General features: G+C 32.4%; 1 protein-coding gene across 1 annotated transcript; it reads right to left on the bottom strand.

Moving 5' to 3' along the window:
* Positions 1-570: 570 nt before the first annotated feature.
* Positions 571-20,762, bottom strand: LOC130818432 (potassium channel AKT1-like). Its single transcript, XM_057684603.1, has 12 exons — positions 20,572-20,762; positions 18,986-19,354; positions 16,590-16,647; positions 16,175-16,492; positions 15,084-15,329; positions 14,660-14,758; positions 14,200-14,232; positions 13,935-14,120; positions 7,782-7,976; positions 4,895-4,970; positions 1,775-2,449; positions 571-915 (listed from the first exon to the last, which is right to left on the bottom strand). Exons 1-12 carry the CDS (start codon positions 20,760-20,762, stop codon positions 656-658), a joined length of 2,706 nt encoding a protein of 901 aa, XP_057540586.1. The 3' UTR covers positions 571-655.
* Positions 20,763-21,875: the final 1,113 nt, after the last annotated feature.

Here is a 21,875-nt window from a genome sequence, read left to right as displayed (position 1 = left end):
TTACGCATCTGTATTACTACAATAACTTATCTTCGTCCTAAATTATGTGTTTTAATATCTTGTTTTGAAGTAGGTAATCTATTTTATTCTTAATTAAATAGATTTAATATAATAAAATATTTGTAAATAAACTAAACATATTTAGTCTCCTTGTAATTAAAGTACTACCAATTAAATTCAATCATTTGTCAATTATCCTTTAAATATGATATTTGTCATTTTCAAAGATTTTTAATAGTATTTACAATGATTATATGATGATATGACAAGAAGTTAGTAGTTTACAAAAGCAAAGATTTTTGATAAGCATGCGCTTGCTTTTACAATTTTTAGGGTTATATATCACACCATATATATATATATATATATATATATATATATATATATATATATATATATATATATATATATATATATATATATATATATATATATATATATATATATATATATATATATATATATATATATATATATATATATATATATATATATATATATATATATATATATATACAAAGAAAAATGGACTTAAAAAACTTATACAAGTCACAACACTTTAGAATTTTTCCTCATGAAGTAATTGTGACTCATTTTTAAGAAAAATGTTTAGCAAAAATGTTATCACAAAATAGAAATAGATTATTGTCATTTGTCATTCGCAAAGCAAAGATAGTTTATCACCGTCTCTTATAAGTTGTATATCATTAATTTCAGCTCCTTGTAATGAGACCACTTTAATGCAACGACATCCCAATTTTTCACTACCAATTGCTAGTAGTTCTTCAATTGTGTTGGGTAGCTTCACAAGTTTTGAAGCCTCACTTTTTCCTGGGCAGCTCACTGTCACTCTCGTAAATTTCCTTTCAGTCATTGTTGGGTTTGTAAAATTGTTATTACTACTAGATGCTTCTCCTGTTAAACAACATATTCAGATTAACAACTTAACATGTATAAAGCTATCGTTAAAATGCTCATTGTTGAACTTGAAAGATATTCTTTAATACTGGTAATCTATTCAAATCATGCAATCTCAAACGTTCATTTTTTTCACTATTGATAAGAAAAAATGATTTTTTTTCCGTCAATTATTGAAATTAATTCCATTAAGATTAGATGATTGTAATGTTTGACTTTGAAAGACAACACAAACATTAAATATAGAGTTGTTCAAATATTTAAATTATATTGAGCTATTTAGAGTTAAGTGAATATTTGTATATTCTTCTTACCCACATTATCATATCATCTTCCTGCTATATTTTGATTCATTCCCATTATACATTATCTTGTTTCCTTAATTTAAAATTAGTGCCTTGTATAGAATATATATTAATTGTAATAATTGATTCTCTTGTTATCAAAAGCTTTGGTTTAGTCTGTATATATATATATACCATAGCATTTGTATTAATAAGATCATTCAATTCTCAAAGCTTTCATATTAAGGCCATATCTACCTTAAATAAGTAATCACAAAAAATAAGTTTTAATTAGTAAGAATCAATTACAATCAATTGAAATTAGTAAAAAATTAATTACTATCAGTAAAATTTCGTTTTAATGAGTAAAAACTTGTTATAATTTTGTCAAGCTGTTTATTAGGTAGTTATAATCTTACCAGTAGTTTGTATTACTTTTAAGTTAAAACAAGTTAATTTGGTTTAACTTGTTTCAATTACAATCAATTACAATCAATTATAAACAAATCAGTGCCGATCAATAAGAAAAGCCTTGAGAATCCAAACATTAATAAGAATAGTAGTGTACTGACCTCTTGAAGCAGCCGAGACAACCCCAAAAAGTGAATTTCTAAAAGTGTTAGCTCGACCTCTAGCGTGCTGATCAGGCACACAAGTCTCAGGCGGAGTCGAAACCAAACTAACATCCTCCATTAATGTACCTGTACTTGGATACTTCTTAAGAGACGTAGACCCAGTTTTCTTATCATAAATCACTGCATTATTATTATTATTATTATTATTATTATTATTATTATTATTATTATTATTATTATTATTATTATTATTATTATCTGATTCATCTGACCCGGTTTGTTTCTTCTTCCTTGCAGTACTAATTAATGACTTAATTTCGTCATCCCCTTGAAGATCGGCCAAAATCCTTGGTGTCAGTCCATTTCTATCGGACAAATCAACATCTACTCCTTGCTCTAACAACAATTCAATCATTTTGATGTTTCGACTTGTAATTGCTGCGTGAAGGGGTGTTATTCCATCGTCGCTGCTTTTAGGCAACGTAACATCTCCACCGTATTTGATGATATCTTGTAGAAGTGTTAGGTTGTCTTGCTCAATAGCATAGCAAGCATAATTAGGTACATCTCCGGAGGATAGATTTGCACCATTTTCGACCAGTAAATTTATCAATGACTTATTAGGATTCTTCCCCATTATGGCATCCCATAATGGAACGTTTCCTTCTGCATCTGCAACAGTTATCAAATTGTGGATCTTAGTTTTACATCACACCTAGGGCATCTTGAGATGAGCATGGGTCTTACCTTCAACCCTAATTTAAGGGTCTAGATTGTTTACTTACTTATTGACCCAAAAGATTCGGATTTAGATCTGAGTCCATGATCTTAAGTTACAAATTTAGATATGAAATTATAATTTTGAGACCTAGATTCAACCTAGATCTAACCTATTTATCTTTTTATAATTATGTAAAAAAATATATAAAAAACTATTATTTGTATGAATGAATTAATGATCGTTAAGAACTAATATGAATGATCGTTAAGACCAAAATTAAAAAATTAAATGTTTTATTATTTTTAATAGCTCAGTTCAAAAGTTTACAACTTTATGTAAGGTTGCACAAAGAACACATCTTACATATTTTTCTAGTCACTTATTTTTATTAGTCAATTCATTTTCATTCATAAAGTTTTTAGTTTATTTGATGGAACTTTTTAAGGTGAACAAAAATTAAGCTGCATATGTATGGCTTTAAAAAACTAAAAAACTGATTGACCAATGTAAACTACAAACATTAAAAAATATTAAATAAACATTGTGAGGAACACGTGAAGACGATAAACATTTTAAAATGTTAAAATAATATTAGTGAAATTAAAAATATGAAAGGATTATAAATATTAAAAAATTAAAATTAAAGTTAATAAGGTTAATTATATTTAAAATTATGATATAGATTGAAAGATTTTTAAATGAAAACAACAAATTGAAGCAAAATTAAATAGAAACAGAAAGAGTAATAATACTAAAATTCAGCTCATTCATTAACAAATAGGAGTAGTTTTTTTAACATATTCTTTTTCTTAACTTTTGTATTGCTTATTTTACTGAACTTATTGTTTGTAAAAATTATATATAATTTCAGCAACTTATGTTTATTTTCCTTAGAAAAAATTATATTTACATTAATTATAAAGCATATTGTTGTGATTAGTGTGACTTGAGTGCACATTTGATGAGGTGCATTCATGTGTGACCTTTGGGATGGAATCCCATGAATGTGTTAAGTTGGTGTATTAAGTTGATTATTGTGTTTTTTGATGATTGATTTATGATGGTGATTAAGTATGGATTAATAAGGTAATGAAGTATGAGTTAATCAAGGGAGTTATGGGACTTAATGAAGAAGTGCAAAGGTTTAGTTCAAGATGCTCTACAATGTAAGGTCGAGCAACTACTGACAGAAGCCTTCTGAAGGGCCGCTCGACCAGCTCGCTCGACCGAGCGAACTTCAGGATGGGTCGAGCGAGCAGACAGAATGCAGACACACTTCTTGTATCCCGCTCGACCAGGCCGCTCGACCGAGCGAGCCCCTGCTTTGGTCGAGCGATGTTTCTGATGCTCCTAAAATGTTGTTTTATGACTCTTCATGTACTTAGGGATGTTTCGTTATCATTTAATCATAGCTTTAATGTACTTAATGTAACCTAGTGTGATCTCTCCTATAAATAGAGAGCTCTCAATCACATTGAAATACATCCACAAATATACCCCAAGCCAAACACTAGCCTATATCTCTTCTCTATTGTAATTCTCCATATATGAGAGTTCTTTGAACTCCTTCTTTTAATAATATAAGAGATACTACACACCGGAGGACGTAGCCTTAGTTGGGTGAACCTCGTTAAATCTTTGTGTCGTTTTATTGCTTTATTTTCTCCTACAAACATCGATATTATTGTTAGCGTAATTTGTTTGTCACAAAACCTCATACACTCGATCTTGGAAATATTGGAGTTTGAAACATATTGTTCGAACTCTAATACATCGTTGTTTTCACATATCTTTAAAATAAAGAGTATGTGAATCGCATATAACTAAATAATTAGTATATGCAAATTAACTAAACTTGTAGACGGCCTTAACTCACAATAATTGTATATTTTATTTTTAATTAATAAATATTAATAAAAATAAGATTATTGCATTAGAATTAATTACTATAAATAAAAATACCAAACTTTTTTAACCTTTTATAATTTGTTTCCTTATTTCCAAAAAAGAAATAAAATTACTATAACGAGAAAAATATTTCGTAAAAGATATATCAAGAAAAATAATATTTGGTTTGTTCAATAAAATCTAACATAACCTGGTCAAAATAAGCTGAATTCAATAAAGGTAAAAAGAGAAAAAAGTTATTAATTACTATAATAACAATACCAAACTGTTTTAACCTTTTATAATTTGTTTCCTTATTTCCAAAAAGCAAAATAAAATTACTATAACAAGGAAAACATTTCGTAGAAGGTATATCAAGAAAATTAATATTTGGTTCATCCAATAAAATCTAACATAACCTGGTCAAAATAAGTTGAATTCAATAATGGTAAAAGCGAAAAAAATAATGAATAAAGATTATAGTTTATTTAGTCGATATTTAAATATACCTGCCACATTTGGATCAGCCCCATGTTTTAACAAGAGAGTGACACAACTTTTATTTCCATTGGCAGCTGCAATGTGCTATACATTAAAAACAATATTTTATTATAAATAATTGATGAGATAATATATATGGATGTATCATATGAAAACTAATACAACATGTATAAATGACTTGATTTTATCCATCGATTCACACTTCACTTATAGGTGCACATTTATTCCTAAATATCGCTAAATTTGTTGTATTTGCCTTCTAAGGTTTCCCACTAGTTTTTAAATATTTCTGCTTAGGCATTGCCCTACACTTGTCACTAAATTTTATTCACATGTGTCATCTCTCTTCATATACTCTCTCACATTCAAATTATAGTAAATTATTTAAGAGAGAGAATATCTTTGTTATGTGGTCTTGAATCAAGAGTTGTTGGTGTAATAAGGGATTGATGATGCTCTTGAGAGAAGCAAGCCAACATCAATGAATGAAGGGAAGTAGGTGGCCATGAAGAAGAAGGTGGTGAGCACCATTATGCTTGCAATTGCACTCGAAAATCAAGTACAACTACTTGAAGGAGACCGACCTCGGTGTGTTGTTGGAGAAACTTTAAACGGTGTATGCTTCGAAGTCTCTTACCAACAAGTTATGCTTGAGATGGGAGTTGTATCAACTCATGAAGGAGGATGATATTAGTATGCAAGACCATATCAACACATTCAATCAATTGGTATGCCAATTGTTGAATGCCAATGAGAAGGTTTTCGATGAGGAGAAAGCCCTACTACTTTTGGCTTCACTTCCTAAGAGCTATAAGAAAATAGTTGAAAATTTTCTCCTTGGGAGAAATCTATCACACTCGATCAAGCATTGGCGGCACTGAGGGAGAATGATAGGTTTATGGAGAGACAAGATGAGAAAGACAAGAAGGGGAGTATTGAGGCACTATTTGGTGAGGGTTCTAGAGGGAGAGCAAAAGATAAGGGTTATCAAGCTAGGGGGAAGTCTCAAGGGAAAAATGACTATAGTAACAAGGAATGTTAATATTTTAAGAAGAAGGGGCACATTCAAATGATGTGCAAGGAGATGAAGAAAGACCTCAAGAAGATGAAAGACTTGAGGCTTAGGAGAAGAAATGGCGAAAGTAACGGAGATGTCGCTCTAGGCTTTGTTGATGATGACTATGATGGTTCACTTCTAGTTGATGGGGGAGTGACTCGTAGTAAGGAATGGGTGATTGACTCCGGTTGCTCATTCCATATATGTTGTGAGACAGAGAAATTTGCTAAGCTTAGCTATGTTGATGGAGGCTTTGTCACTTTGCCAAATGATGAGAGGGTGAAGGTGAAAGGTATTGGTGAGGTTGTGACTGTGACATATGATGGGGTCAAGAGAAGGCTAGGTGATGTGAGGTATGTTCCCAAGCTTGAGAGGAACCTCATTTCACTTGGTAGATTGGAGTCCAAGGGATGCACCTTCAAAACAAGTGATGGGTTGTTGAAGGTCATTAAGGGGAGCATGGTGCTCATAAGGGGAAAAAGGAGTGAGAGCAACTTGTATATGTTCCAAGTTGATGGTGGTTTCCTACGCCACATGGATGGTTGCAAGTCACCTAAGAAGGTGACATTTGATGATGGTAAGGGAGTTGGTCTTGAGGGGGAGATTGTTGAATCAAGAGTCAATTCCCATAACCTTGGTGATGGGTTTGATCACTTGATTGCTCATGCCTCATCTTGTACTCTTGAGAGTGAAGATGTGAGGGTCATGAGCTATAGAGGATTGAAGTTTGGATAACTTGATGAAGTGATCAAGGTGAGTGACTTGGTGTGCCTTGATGATTTCATGGGAATGCCAACAGGTGCTTTCTCGACTAGTCGAGCACTATATATGGCTCGGTCAAGCCAAGGATCAGTAACTTTCTAGTGGCTTCTTTGAAGACGCTCGACAGATCGAGCTTAACGTGCTCGATCGAGCGAGGAATAGCGAGGCAAAAAAAATGTTACTTTTTTATACGAGTTTTCTTGTGGGCTTTTAGAGGGATTGTCTTAAGGCTCCCAAATATGTCATGGTACTATATTAGGGGTCTTAGGAGTTCATTAGGGTTTAAGAGAGAAGCTAATGCTTAGAGTTAACTAGGGTTTTAGCCAAGAGAGTTCATTCTACTTGTATTAGGGCATTTGAGAGAGATTGACATCAAAGGTTCAATCTTTGCTGAGAGGTATTTCTTAAAGCTTTGCAAGGTGAGTCATTAATGTATGATAAGATACTTGTTTTGAGGGGGTGGTATCCTTAGATACCTCATATATCTTATGTTGTTTGCCATTGTTATTGGTGCTCTGTTTTTGTTGCTTTTCTTTGTATTTGTTTTGTGTTTGTTTCTTCACCATTATCATAGTCCATTCACAACATGTGGAAATGCCCTTAGGGGAACAATACAAATTAAATGTGTCAAAAATAAATATCATTGTCATAATTTATTCTAGTTTAAGAGAAAAATAAACTTCTCTAAATTTCAAACCTCAAAACTAAATTTCAGGGTTTGTTTGCTATATATTATTGTGGTATCGTGTTTTGATTTTATGATTGTTATAGTCATATGATACATACTTTATGTTAAATAAAATATTTAATCATATTTATGGAGAACATGACAATTTTGAACAGTGAAAAGTAAATAGTGAAAGTACTTTCTTTGGAATTCTTTTTTGGTGCTATGTTTATAACAAGACATAAAACTAAAAATAAAAAAGTATGATATCGAACAGACTCATAATTATTGGGCAAGAATTATGAGTTGATTAAGACTCTAGTATCTATATTAACCTTGCGATTGTTAGAATATATAATATATTATAGGGCCTTAGCTCTCAACCAGTAAAAAAATAGAAATGACATACCAATGCAGTGCGATCTTTAATGCCTCTCTCATTTGGATTAGTGCCTCGCTTAAGCAAACGTTCCATGAATGTTACATCTCCTCTTGCAGCCGCGAAACATAAACCAAGTGGAAAATCTGTTTGACCTTCTACCAACATTTTCTCAATGTCAACTACTAGAGATTTCAGTAATGGATCCTCCTGCTCACTTAAATGCTGCATGTCCACAATCAACACTGCCTTATCACAATTTATAATTTAATAAAATAATTAAGGATATTATTCTTTAATGATAGATCTTTAAAAGCCAATATTTTACTATGCTTCACTAGAATTTTTTTATTGATCATTATTTAATTTTATGTTATATATATTGTATCAAATATCAAAGAAAAATTATATAATCATGTTGAATTCTATTTGAATTATTCAGTCATGTATATTCTACAATATTAACTTTTTAAAATTTATAGTTATGCATAACTCAATATAAAAATATGTAAAACAATATGTTAATATATAATTGACAGAAATAATATTGTAGGAAAGTGCTTGATTTAGGGAATAAATTATTCTCTAAATTATTTGTTAATATTCTGTAATTATCTATATTTCCTTATTTATTAGCAGTTGTCCATGTATATATTGAGATATAATTAGATTAGAATAATCAATACAAAACAGTATTTTAAACCCTAATTTTTCTGTCTTACACTTTAATTTCGCATTATTTATTATTTCATGGTATCAGAGCCGTAAGGTTCAGATCTGGGATCCGACCATTTTTCCGGTTCTCATCATCAACCAAAACCCCTTTTTTGATGGTAGACTCATCAGAAAAAACAAATCAAACCCAACCAATATCAATGGAACAAATGTTCCAAATGTTTCAAAAACTCCAAACACAAAACCAACCAAAACCAATTACACAGAAACTACACTACAAACTGTCTGAATAGCCGAAAGACTCCAGTATCATAATTACACCAAATGGTGTAAACTGATAAACCTAGCCATAAGTGGGAGAGGACGGCTCAGTTACATCACAGCCGATCCTCCACTCACTACCGATCCAAAATATTCACAGTGGTCTCAAAGAGACTTCATGGTCATCTCATGGATTATTGAAAACATAGACACAGAAATTGTTAATCAGTATCTAGAATATACTATTGTCAAAGATTTGAGGAAGGGCATTGAAACTCTCCTTTGTAGTGGGAGAGATGAACTCCAAATATTTGACTTGAGTACTAAAGCAGCAACTCTCACTCAAGGGAAAAATACCATAGAACATTTTTACGATCAATTAAATACCTTGTGGAAGGACATCGACAGGCGCATGCTTAATCCTATAGAGTGTTCCAAAGACATTACCACATTCAACAATTATATACGGAGGCAACGGATCGATCAATTCCTCGCCGGAATTGATGAATCACTAGACAAAAAAAATGAGATCTACTCCACCAAGAGCCATTTCCCACTGTGGAAGTTGCCTCAGCAACAATCAGGCGAGAACTTGCTTGCCGGGGAATAATGGCTGGAGCACCATCATTTGGGTAAAATCCATCAGGAATCGGATGTGCTCTCACCGCCAAGAACCGGTCAGAAAACTCTTCATACCGGCAAGAGGACCGAACAAACATGAAGTGTAGACATTGTGGTGGTTCTAGACACACCAAGGATAGTTGTTTCAAGCTTATTGGGTACCCGGAGTGGTGGGATGACCTACAACGGAAAAAGGCTACCACCAAGGCACCGATGAACCGTGCCGGCGGCAAAGCCCTCTTCACTGCCATAGATTCCACCGGCGGTGGACACACAGAGGGACTTGAGAAGATAGTAATGGAGGTTGGGGAAGATGGTACGAAAAGTCAAAAAAAGGAAGGAGAAAGAAAATTGCTTGGGGAAGGGGAAATAGCACCGGCCAAGGGAAAGGGAAATGGGAAGTTTCCTTATGTGAGATTTTATAAGGGAATCCAAGAAAACCATGTGACTACCCCTAATCCTACGCCTACCCCTAATAATTTAAATATTCAAATTAATTCCCCTCCCTCACCTAAATTAATGACCAAAATAAATTTTTAAATCAAAAAATTTCCTTACAAAGTTTTGATTTTTTTTGTAAACCCACGTCTCCTACTTAGATCTTTGATTGTGGTGCCACAGACACTATGACCTTTGACCCACGAGATCTTTTAACTTTTGTCCCCACATCTCGTACCCACAAACAGACTGCTAATGAGGAATATGTTCGTGTCGATAGTGCTGGTTCCGTTGATATTTCTGATTCTATTCATTTGCAAAATTACTTATTAATCCCGAGCTTATCTCATAAGTTGTTATCTGTTGGTCAGCTAACCAAAGAGTTGAATTGTACTGTTCTCATGTTTTCTACTAGGTGTATTGTGCAGGATGCTCAAACTGGATGAGTCATTGGATATGGTACTGAATGAGGAGGTTTATACTATATGGATGAGACATCTCAACAAGGTCAAGCTCTACTAACTCGTGGGTCTCCCGATCATCATCTCTGGCTATGGCATTGTTGCTTGGGTCATCCTTTTTTAGCTTATTTAAAACATTTATTTCCTTCGTTTAGACACACTAAAATGTCTTTGGATTGTGAAACTTGTGTATTGGCCAAATGTCATAAACACTCTTATTTGCCTAGTTTTTCTCTTTGTACTAGCCCTTTTTCAGTAATACATTCTGATGTGTGGCGTCCTGCTCCCGTTTTTGCTACTTATGATTATTCATATTATGTTTTATTTGTGGATGATGTACTCGCATGAGTTGGGTGTATTTTTTAAAACAAAAATCTGAAGTGTTTTCTGTTTTTGTTGTTTTTTTATCATATGCTCCAAACTCAATATCATGCAAAACCACAAATTTTACGATTTGATAATGAGACGGAGTTTGTTAACTCAGCTATGCAACAATTTATGTTTGAACATGGAAAGCTTCACCAAACCTGTCGTCTTGACACACCCCAACAACATGGCATTGCAGAACGCAAAAAGTGAACCCTACTCGAAATCACTCGAGCTCTTCTACTTAAGTCCCATTCCCCAGTTTACCTATGGCCTAAGGCCATCGCCACAGCTACTTATCTCACCAACCGCCGTCCCTCTAAACCTTTAAATTACAAAACTCCTCTTGCTACCTTGGGTTCTTTCGTTACTCTTCCATCCTCTCATTCCTTGTCTCCTCGTGTTTTTTTGGTGTGTCGTTTTTGTTCAACTTCCAAAAGAGACTAGAACCACACTTGAAGCTCGAGCAATTAAGTGTGTGTTTGTTGGCTATGAGGTTAACCAGAAGGGCTATAGATGTTTGATCCTGTTCATCGACGCATGTATACTACTATGGATTGCGACTTCTTTGAACAATCCTATTACTATGCCCAGCATGGTCCTCAAGGGGAGATGATTGATAATGACCTAAGCTAGCTTATATATCTAGTTGTTAATGATATGCCAGTCAATAATATGCCAGTTATAATTGATGAGCCGGACCCGAAAGAGCAAGTAGGTGAAGCCACTAATGATGTCACTAAAGACATAGTATCTCCTCTTCAGGTTCTAGTTACACTCGTTGAGCATCCTAATACGAATAAAGAGGTTGTTGTTCCTAAGGAGGTAATTTATGAATTAGTTGTTATTATGGATAATCCTAATTCTGCTGTGGATGCCACTATATCAAATAGGTATAAATTACCTCCTAGAAGCACCAGAGGAGTTCCACCTAGGAGATATGATCCAGATTTTGAGGCACAACATTCACGATATCCAGTGAATAAAGAGAGTGATATAGTTCTCTCTCAGACAGTCAGGGCCTTTAATGCATCTTTATACTCTAACAGTGTGCCAAAAAATGTTAAAGAAGCTCTCAAAGACTCGAGGTGGAGAAAGGTGATGGAGGAAGAAATTGCTGCTCTTGATAAAAATGAAACTTGGGTAAAATGTGAAATTCCTAAAGGGAAGAAAATGGTGGGATGCTGATGGGTATACACTATCAAATACCATGCTGATGGAACAATTGAACTATACAAAGCTAGACTTGTAGCACAGGGCTACACTCAGACATATGGGGTGGATTACTCTGAGACATTCTCTCTAGTGGCCAAAATCGATACTATCCGGCTCTTGTTCTCTATTGCTGCAAATAAAGACCGGCTACTACATCAGTTTGACATCAAGAATTCCTTCTTACATGGGAAGATAAAGGAAGAAGTCTATATGAAAATCCCCCCGGGTTTTTCTAGTAATTTTAATCCAAGAGAAGGATGCAAATTGAAAAAGGCTTTGTATGGCTTAAAGCAATCCCCACGGGCTCGGTTTGGAAGATTTACTGCAGCAATGACGAAGTTTGGCTATAGACAAAGTAACTCCGACCATACTTTGTTTCTTAAGAGGCAGGATGATCGTATCACATGCTTGATTATTTATGTAGATGATATGATTATCATGGGCAATGATAAAGAGGAAATTCAGAATCTCAAGGAACAACTATCTAGAGAGTTTGAGATGAAAGACTTGGGGCAACTGAAGCACTTCCTTGGCCTTGAAGTTCTGATATCGAAAAGAGGTATATTCATTAGTCAAAGGAAATACATCCTAGACTTGTTAGTAGTTACAAGTATGATTGATTGTAAGCCAGCAGAAACTCCTATTATCGCAAATCACGGTCTTCAGATGATTAAAGGAGAGAAACTGGCTGACAGGGGGCAATATCAGAGAATGGTTGGAAAGCTCATCTATCTCTCACACACACGGCCAGACATTGCTTATGTTGTTGGGATAGTGAGAAGATTCATGCATCAACCCCGACTGCAGTTATGAGGATCTTGAGATATCTAAAGGGTACAAGCTCTAGAGGTATCTTGTTCAAGAAAAACGATGATTTAGATATTATGGCTTATACGGATGCACATTGGGCAGGAGATGGAGATGATAGGAGATCTACTTCTGGGTACTTCACATTGGTTGGAGGAAACTTGATTACTTGAAAAAGTAAGAAATTGAAAGTGGTTACGTTATCAAGTGCAGAAGCAGAGTTTCGTGGCATCGCCAAAGGAGTAGCTGAGATCATCTGGTTGAAGAAACTTATGAGTGAACTTTGCTTACCACAGAAGGAAATAAGTAAGCTGTTTGTAATAATAAGGCAGCAATAAGCATCTCAGGAAATCCAGTGCAACATGACCGTACCAAGCATATGGAGATTGACAAACACTTTATCAAGGAAAAATTGGAAAATAAGATTATAAGTCTTCCTTTTGTGAGATCAAAGGATCAGCTTGCTGATATACTTACAAAAGCAGTTACAGCAGAAGCATTTGAGCAAACTTTGTGCAAGTTAGTTATTGGAGATCCGAAGACCTAACTTGAGGGGAAGTGTAGGAAAGTGCTTGATTTAGGGAATAAATTATTCTCTAAATTATTTGTTAATATTCTGTTATTATCTTTATTTCCTTATTTACTAGCAGTTGTCCATATATATATTGAGATGTAATTAACCTAGAATAATCAATACAAAACAGTATTTTAAACCCTAACTTTTCTATCTTACACTTTAATACCGCATTATTTATCGTTTTGAATATAATAAATTGAGTAAAGATGTGAAATTTAACACATATAATAGGATGAAGAATTTATATAAAAAAATTCATTTAAATTTAAATCGAGTTTAGAACGCTTGGTGTGTGGTTAGATATAAATTTATATAAAAAATTTAAAATTTCTAAAAGTTAAATTTAAATTTTTTGATATGTTTGAAAACAAACTCAAACTAAATTTAATTGGGTTTTTAATCTATGAAACCAACCAAACCAAAATTTTCAAATTTCAAATCAAACAAAAACATTTTTAATGAGTAAATCTTTTCCAAACCTTTATAAAAACAAATCTAAAATTGCGAATTAAATTTAAAAATCAAAATAGTAAAATGAAAAAATTGACAATCATAATCGCAAAAATGAAAATGAGAAATTGAAACTTTAAGTATTTTTGTTAGTATCGCTTATTAAAGTCTTCTTTTTGGTTACATAAGCTTTACTCGACTAGTAATTTTACCTATCTTAAATCTTAGAACAAGATTCTTGGTAACTTCACAATATATATATAACCCAATTTATTAGGTTGTATAGGATTTAGTTAAACGATTAACACAAACCTCAATAAGATTATTCATGATAACTGCGCCATCCCCAACATTAGCTTGGACAAGATTGAGAAGGTTTGTACGATTGAGACGTAGCAGCTGACACAATCTCTTAGTGCGAACTGTAAAAAGTTGTGGTCTATAACACAAAACTCCTATCTCCCCACAAAGATCTCCTGGCTTTACCTCTCTAACAACCTGTAAATTTAACTTTTATAACTCTTCTAATCATTCCAGCATAAACCTTAAATAACTGATTTCTTGAACCAAAACTTACTTGTTCAACTCCATTTCTGTGCAAAATTAATTCCTGCAAATTTCATTAGCACTCAATCAGAAGTATGTAGCTTGGGGGAGATTTGTAAAATAAAGGAAAATTAGTTTAAACTAATATTTGACGTTGTCAAGAAATCAACAAACTAAGAATTAAAGCTTATACTTGAGGTCCTGAATAAGTATACTCTAACACAGCTATTCATACAAGTGTCCTTTAGAATAGAAGTATGAATGTAGTTCAAGTGTTTTTTATAACTTACACGAAATATTCCAACTAAATTTAAGGGGTAGTTAAGAATTAAATTCGTGACCTTTTTGTCACGTTGGCTATGAAACCATGTCAAGAAAAATTAACTTAAACCAAAATTTAAGTTGATTAATAAAATCCTAAAATAAATTATATACTCTAACAGTTATCCGCACAAACAAAACAAAATTAAAAAGTTAAAATTAATTCTTACCATCAAACCAGTAACTAGTACATAAAGATCTGTGGGTGCCTCATTCTGCAAAATTACATCTTCATTTGGTGGAAAGTATTCAGCTTTCATCTCTGAAACCTTATATGATGGAATTGAAAATGCCAAAAATGAAATCAGTATAGCCAGCAATGTTAGGTCGTGATAATTTGTCATATGATCGCCTCATATGCCCAATAATTCCACCCATGGGGCAGCCGTGGGCTCGAGCCCACAAACCCACGAGTAATAATCAACATTGACTTAATACAAGACATAGAAGAATCTAACTCTTTCCCAAAACCATATGATATTAGTCTATTTAACTTTAGAATAATGAAAATTAGCACTTAAAATACAATAATAATTATGATCTATGATCTTATTCCCGGATTAAAAAAAAAGGTGAAATGAGAAACGTACATACCAATTGGAACAACAAGTCATTGGACACGTCCTGAAATAAATAAACCTTATCAATAATAGTGTAGAAGAGGTAATGTGAAATGCTGGATTTGATGGCCTTAGGAAGAGATTCAAGAACTTCTTGTTGTTGTAAACCTTCGGAATCTGCTCTATATTTCAAACACAAGTGACCAATCATTTGATCTTGCAATCGAATTGGAAGTTTATTCCTTTGTGCAAAGCTTGATGCTGCTTGAAGTTTGTCTCTCTATCAATCAACATACATTAATTAATTACACACTTAAGATTTACTAGCTAGTTGTAATTAAATTCTCCAATATGGTAGTGTATATATTCATACAACATAGCTAATTTAAGATCAAATTCAATTAGATTGGAAAAACACAATTTTAATGCATAAATTAATTAAATATTCACTCTTGTTGAAGTTCAATAACAGCTTATATATAGATTAGAATGTGATAGAAAATATTTCGCTAGATAAGATAAATGACAATAAATTGACTATGATAATGGCTAATTTGACTAGCTGATTTAATTAACTGATTTGTCCAGTTAATTTTGAACTTGTTGCTATAAGCAGCTTATTCAAAAACAACTTATTTGTATCAATAAGCTATTTCAGCCAGTTAATTTACCAAACACTAGCATTAGCTGGTTTGACAACCCAACCCTTTATTTATATCAAAATAAGCTAAAATTACTCAATAAATTAATTTGCCAAACACCCCTATAATTTAATTTTAAACACATATTTCAAAACTTACCCATATGATAAACTGATGCACTTAAAAAAAAAGGCAAAAAAGCAATACATGGCCCCATTCTCATCATCACCTTTATTTCCAAATTTTCCATCATATTTATATAAAAAAAGCGATGATCATGAGCCATCACACATATCAAAAACGATTTTTTTTGAAAGTAATCAAATGAATCATATAATAAATTAAATTATTTTATGATTTCATAGTTGCCCAAGACATTAAAAATAATTTAATATCAACAATGAAAAGACTTGTCAAGTTAATGAAGAAAATAAAGTCGAACCCACTATGAATAAAAAGAAATAAAAACGCAATATATACTTACAAAGTCACGGGTTCTGCTAGTATGATGAACCACTAAGTTGGTCATATTGCCAATCAAATATGCAGTCATTCCAAGATTGAAGAGCATATAAAAGATGTCAAAAATCATCTCCCTTGTATTAACTGGGTGCAAATCCCCATAACCCACTGTTGCAAGCGTGGTTATCGACCAATATATGGACACTACGTACAGATGCGATAAACTTTCCGTCTCAAAATTCTGTATTGTTAAAGCTATCCATGTTTTTTTAGGATCTGGATAATTGGCTGCAAGTAGATAGTAAAAACAGGCTGCACAATGCACCACAAATATTGTCACCTGCAAATATATATATATATTCCCAAATATCATTCATTAATTAATAAATACCCTAGTATGATTCTATTATCAATATCTCTGAATTTGCAATACTTACACAAATTAGCTTACACACTCGAATGAAAAAATAGTTGATATTTCGATCTTTCTCCAATCTGTAAATGAATCATAACATTGTTAATGTATTTGTTTCTAAAGCTTTAAGCCGTATAAAATTGGGAAGAAAGTACATGTGTTTGGTACATTCATGATTTTCCCTTCTTAATTCTACGAGTTTAATTAAAGTACAAATTTGATGTTACATTAAAAGCAAGTAAACAAAAAATGATACCGCTCATATTTTTTTATGCTACATTATGAAACATTCCCTAAATTTATCGTCATTAAATTCTAATAAATTGATATGAATGTTTATTGTTTTGACTTCATGTTAGACCGATTTTACAAATTTATTTTACGAACTTCAAAATTTCCTAGCAAAGCGCCCAACCTTAATTTGTTCTTAGGTTTAACCTTAATCTCTTGTTATGTTGGTTTTTAATTAATAGCATGTCCAGAGGCGAAGCTAGGGGGCTGGCGGAGGCCCCACCCCCAAGCTTAAATATATGTTCCTTTGTAATTTTTTTGTTCGGCCCTCTTTAGTATTTAATAATATATGTATAAAAAACTCTAATATCTAACAAGAAAATTGGTGTGCTTCATTGGGTAGTTTGTCTACCTTATAACCTTTTGTGCAGGGGATAGATCCTAGAAGCAGCAGCTTTCAATTTTTTTTTACGGATATTTGATGATATATCCCTGAGTTTCTCCGAAATTCACCATATACAACAAAAATGTTTTAATTCACTATATACCATTGAGTTTTCGTCCGTTAGCACAAAATACCATTAATGACAATTGCCGTCAGTTTGCCGTTTGTGGTAAGTAATAAAATCAAATTTTGGTAGAATCTGAAGAAGAAAATCAATAAAGAAGGGGAAAGCAAAAAAGAATTGATTAATAATTGATTGATTAATTGATCGATCGATTGGATGGTGGGGAATTTGAGGGGGAGATTGGCAGAAGGTTATTATTGTTATGTAAGAATAACAACATCAACAACAATAAGAGTGAATGAAGAACAAGAACAAGAGAGATGAAAGAAAAAGATTGATTTCATCATCGTTTGTTTAGAAATTATTGGAGAGGATGCAGCTGCAATTATTGCCGAGCATGAAAAGTATAACGATATTGAGCAGCAATAGCAATGGATTCATTGACTTAATGAAGATCAAAGTCGCAGCTCGTCACATCTCTTATCGCACTCTTTTTTACATCATTCTCATCTCAGCTTTTCATTTGCCGTTTTTCTTCATCCTTATTGCTCTTGTTACCCTTGAAGGTGTCAACAATAAGTGTTCTTCACTTGGTACTTATTCCCTTTTTCGGGATCTTGCTTGAATCTATTTGTTTATGATGGTTTTTTGTTGGAATTATTTCAAATTTTTGCCCCCTTTTTTGTTGGATGAATGATGATTGCTTGCTATAATTTAATTATGATGGTTTAATTATTGGGTGCATCTCAAATGTATTGCCTTTAGATGATCTTGTTTGCTGTAATTTGCTTATGGTGATGGCTGATTCCAAATATACTCTCCATGTTTGATGCAGTTCGATAGGTTTACTGATATATATATATTCTTTCAATCATCCATATCTTTTTGGCAATCATTAATGGAAGATTGAATGATGGATTCAATTTTAACATAAAAGAATCATTGTAAATTGGTGGGTGTCATTGTTAAATACTCCATAATTATTTATTTATGGTGGATTCCAATTCCATTAATTGATATTAAAACTGAGTGTTATTGCTATTTTCGTGTACAATGGGCAAATTGATCCTTGTTTATTTCTAATTTTGACTCGATTTGAGAGACATTGTATTTTATTGGTTGAATTTTCACGTTGATTTATTGCTATTTTTTTAAAAAAAATGGTATTTGACGTAAGAAAAAAAAAAGTAATGGTATATGGTGAATTATTAATTTACCACAAACGGCACACTGATGGCAGTTGTCATTAATGGTATTTTGTGCTAACGGACGAAAACTCAATGGTATATGGTGAATTAAAACATTTTGTGTGGTATATGGTGAATATCGGAGAAACTCTGTGGTATATCATGAAATATCCGTTTTCCGCAATGAACATTGTTAAAACTAAGCTAAGGACAAAAATGAAAGATGATTTTCTAAGAGATGTTCTTGTAATATCTATTGAAAGGGAATTAGTTGATCTGTTTGACGTAGACTCTATTATTGATGATTTAGCTCTAATAAAATTCCGAAGAGTGCGATTCAATTAACTATTATTATTGGCCCTCCTATTTTAAAATCTTGGTTTTGCCCCTGATCATGTCAATAGACCAACTCAATCAAAAACATAAAATGATGGTATAGAAGTCTCATGATATATATTATATATACTCTATGTACGAGTCGAAAATGTTACCTGGCGAACATACTGCTGACTCGATGAAGACGCCAAAGACGAAGCATATTATACAATCCATATATTTGGACATTGTTTGGAACAATTTTAAGCACAAGTTCTGAAGGAATTGTTGAAATTGTATCAAGAAAAAACCAGCTTCTTAAGTACTTCCAGGAAATCTTCTTTCCATCATCTACAAGAAGATAAGTTTTTTTATCTTGATATGCAACGAAGAAGGTCAGAATTATATCAATGGCGAAGAACCCATTAACCACATTGTCTGCAATAGCTAGAGCTTTTACTGATGGTCTTTTCAAGAACCCAAATTCGAATGTAGATGCCCATGCACTATAAAAAACCAATAGTACCAAATACATCTTCCATGCTCTGCATTACATAAATTCATTTATTAATGTTAGAAAATAAATTTTCATGTATATATAAAACTATAAATGGAAATAAGTTATATATGTGCATGAGGAGTGTCTTGAGAAAAGTTACACAAATTTTCCGATAAAATGATCTTATGGTGAGAACATTTCTATTAGATTGGCATAAAAGTACATAAAGTTTTGATGAATAATAATTTGAAATTGGATTTTTTAAAAACATAATCTCTTAACTGATTCAACTCCTAATTTAAAAACAATAAATAATAGTTAAAGAACTAATTAAAAAAGACACTCAATTACTCTATACATGACCGAAAACTAGAATCGAATTGTAGAATCGTACGATCCTAAAATAAAATTTAAATATGCTAAACTACTTATTGCCTAGTATTTATTCATCATTTCAAATATTAATCTTGTGAATTCAAGTTTTTTTGATATATTTTCTAGAATTAAAAACAAAAACATACATTAATTGGTTTAAAATGCAATACCGATAAACATTTTTATCGTTTTAGATTTTGAAAACATATATGTGTATGTAAAAGAAATTAGTGAAAGATGGTACATACCAAACATTAATAATGATTGAGATTAAATTTGTTAGATCGTATCGTAAAACCGTAAAATCGTGGAATTGTGTTAAGATTCGACCTATGATTTGCATTTCTCACTTGTTTTTTTATCATAAAATTGTAGAATCGTAGATCACAATCGTGATTTTGATAACTGTGCTCTTGATACATATAGTTTTGGGAAAGAGTGAACACCATCAACAGCGTATACATATCAACACTCATTACACATGGGCTTGTGGGCCCAAGCCTACGGGTGCCCCGAGGGTGTTCCATACGTTGAGCTCACTGATTGATTATGTAACGAATTGTCGCGGCCTTACATGATATCAAAGCACTACTAAAATAGTGGGTTATTAACTTTTGCATATAGATATAATGGACCCAACTTGTGACTCTACATCGAAGAATTAGATAGATGTTAACAAAGAAATATGCACTTAATGGGCTAGTCCTCTTATCATCAATTAGTTTTGGAATGAAACTTTATCGGACCGTATGCAGTAAACTCTTATTTTATGCAGATCTTATCATATTGTAGAAGCTCAATAGTAAATTTATTAATGTAAAACAATTATCAAATTCAATGTGATCAAAACTAAAAAGGAAATTAAAGAGACAGAAGAAGGGAATTTACTTGTAACGGTAGTCAAATGGAGAAATAATAAAACGTGAGAGGGTGATTACTCGATTGCTCCGAGCTCCCAAAGATGGTAAGACACCATTGTTAAGACTATATTGTGTTGTGGTAGCAGTACCACCTGCTGATGTTCGATCTGCCTCACTTACTTTATCTGCACACCCTGAACCCTTTACGCAATTTTTCATCTTTTTTTGATCAACAAAAATAAATCTTTAATGCATCCTTTTTCAGTTTCATTAATCAACTATATGTATATTGTATTTCATCCCATTTCGATAATTCTTTATATTTACGTTGAAAATATAATTTAAGAATAATTAATTTTAAGAATATGAGTTAATTATTTTTATTATATATACACTTCATGTTAGATTCTGTTGAGATAACTTTGTTTAAATACGTTTAATGTTTCGTATACTTACTAGCTGGGAGCAGTGTAAGTCGTGTTCTATACGTGTTTGTACAAGGTCTAATGATCAACTTACATAGGATTAGCTATTAAATTAATGTTTTTTAATGCCAATTATTGTAGTTTAATACTTTTAATTATGAATGATTAATTGTTAGTACTATCAATCACAGGTATTCTCATGAATGTTCATTTGTCAACTCCTCCTATTCTCTGTCAGAGAAAGTCTACGCTTATACTTGTATGTCATGTTAATTTAGGTGTTGAAGTCTTATATTTCCTGTATTCTTTTTCACAAAAGGTCTCAAGGTGAGAAAATTCATATTGTGTTGGCATAATGTACATATATTGTCTCATTGTCTCGTACTAATCACTTACAGTTTTCAAATAAAACTTTTTTATTATCTTTGAATATTCACTTATAACCCTAAAATTATCACCTATAATCTTAAAGGGATCAATTAGTGAAATCCACTGATTTTATTGGCTCACATCACAGTGATACAATCTCATACAAAACTTGCTGATTTATTCTTTTTTTTATAAATTTGTGTGTGAGATGGTTTAAATGTGAAACGTTGCCTATACATCAATAGAGTAACCCGATCAATAATTAGCATATGGAATTTTTGTTATCATGTTGTCTCACCGAAAGACAGTATCTCACAAGAGTAATTCTTCTTTTTCAGATGCAGCAGATGATGACATGATTTATAGAGATATGTCACTATCTATTGCAAGCATAATTCTCGGAATCTCGATTCTGATCTACAATTCTATGATCTTACGATCCAAAAATAGGCAACCGATCCGAATGGTAGGTAGGATCCTAATGCAATATAATTGTGCGATCCGACTTAGCTTAAAAATTTGGGTTGTAGGATCATAA

The sequence above is a fragment of the Amaranthus tricolor genome, chromosome 7, assembly GCF_026212465.1.
Source record: "Amaranthus tricolor cultivar Red isolate AtriRed21 chromosome 7, ASM2621246v1, whole genome shotgun sequence".
Taxonomy (NCBI): domain Eukaryota; kingdom Viridiplantae; phylum Streptophyta; class Magnoliopsida; order Caryophyllales; family Amaranthaceae; genus Amaranthus; species Amaranthus tricolor.
The sequence above is the reverse complement of the archived record's forward strand: the minus strand, read 5'-3'. Positions and strand labels throughout refer to the sequence as shown.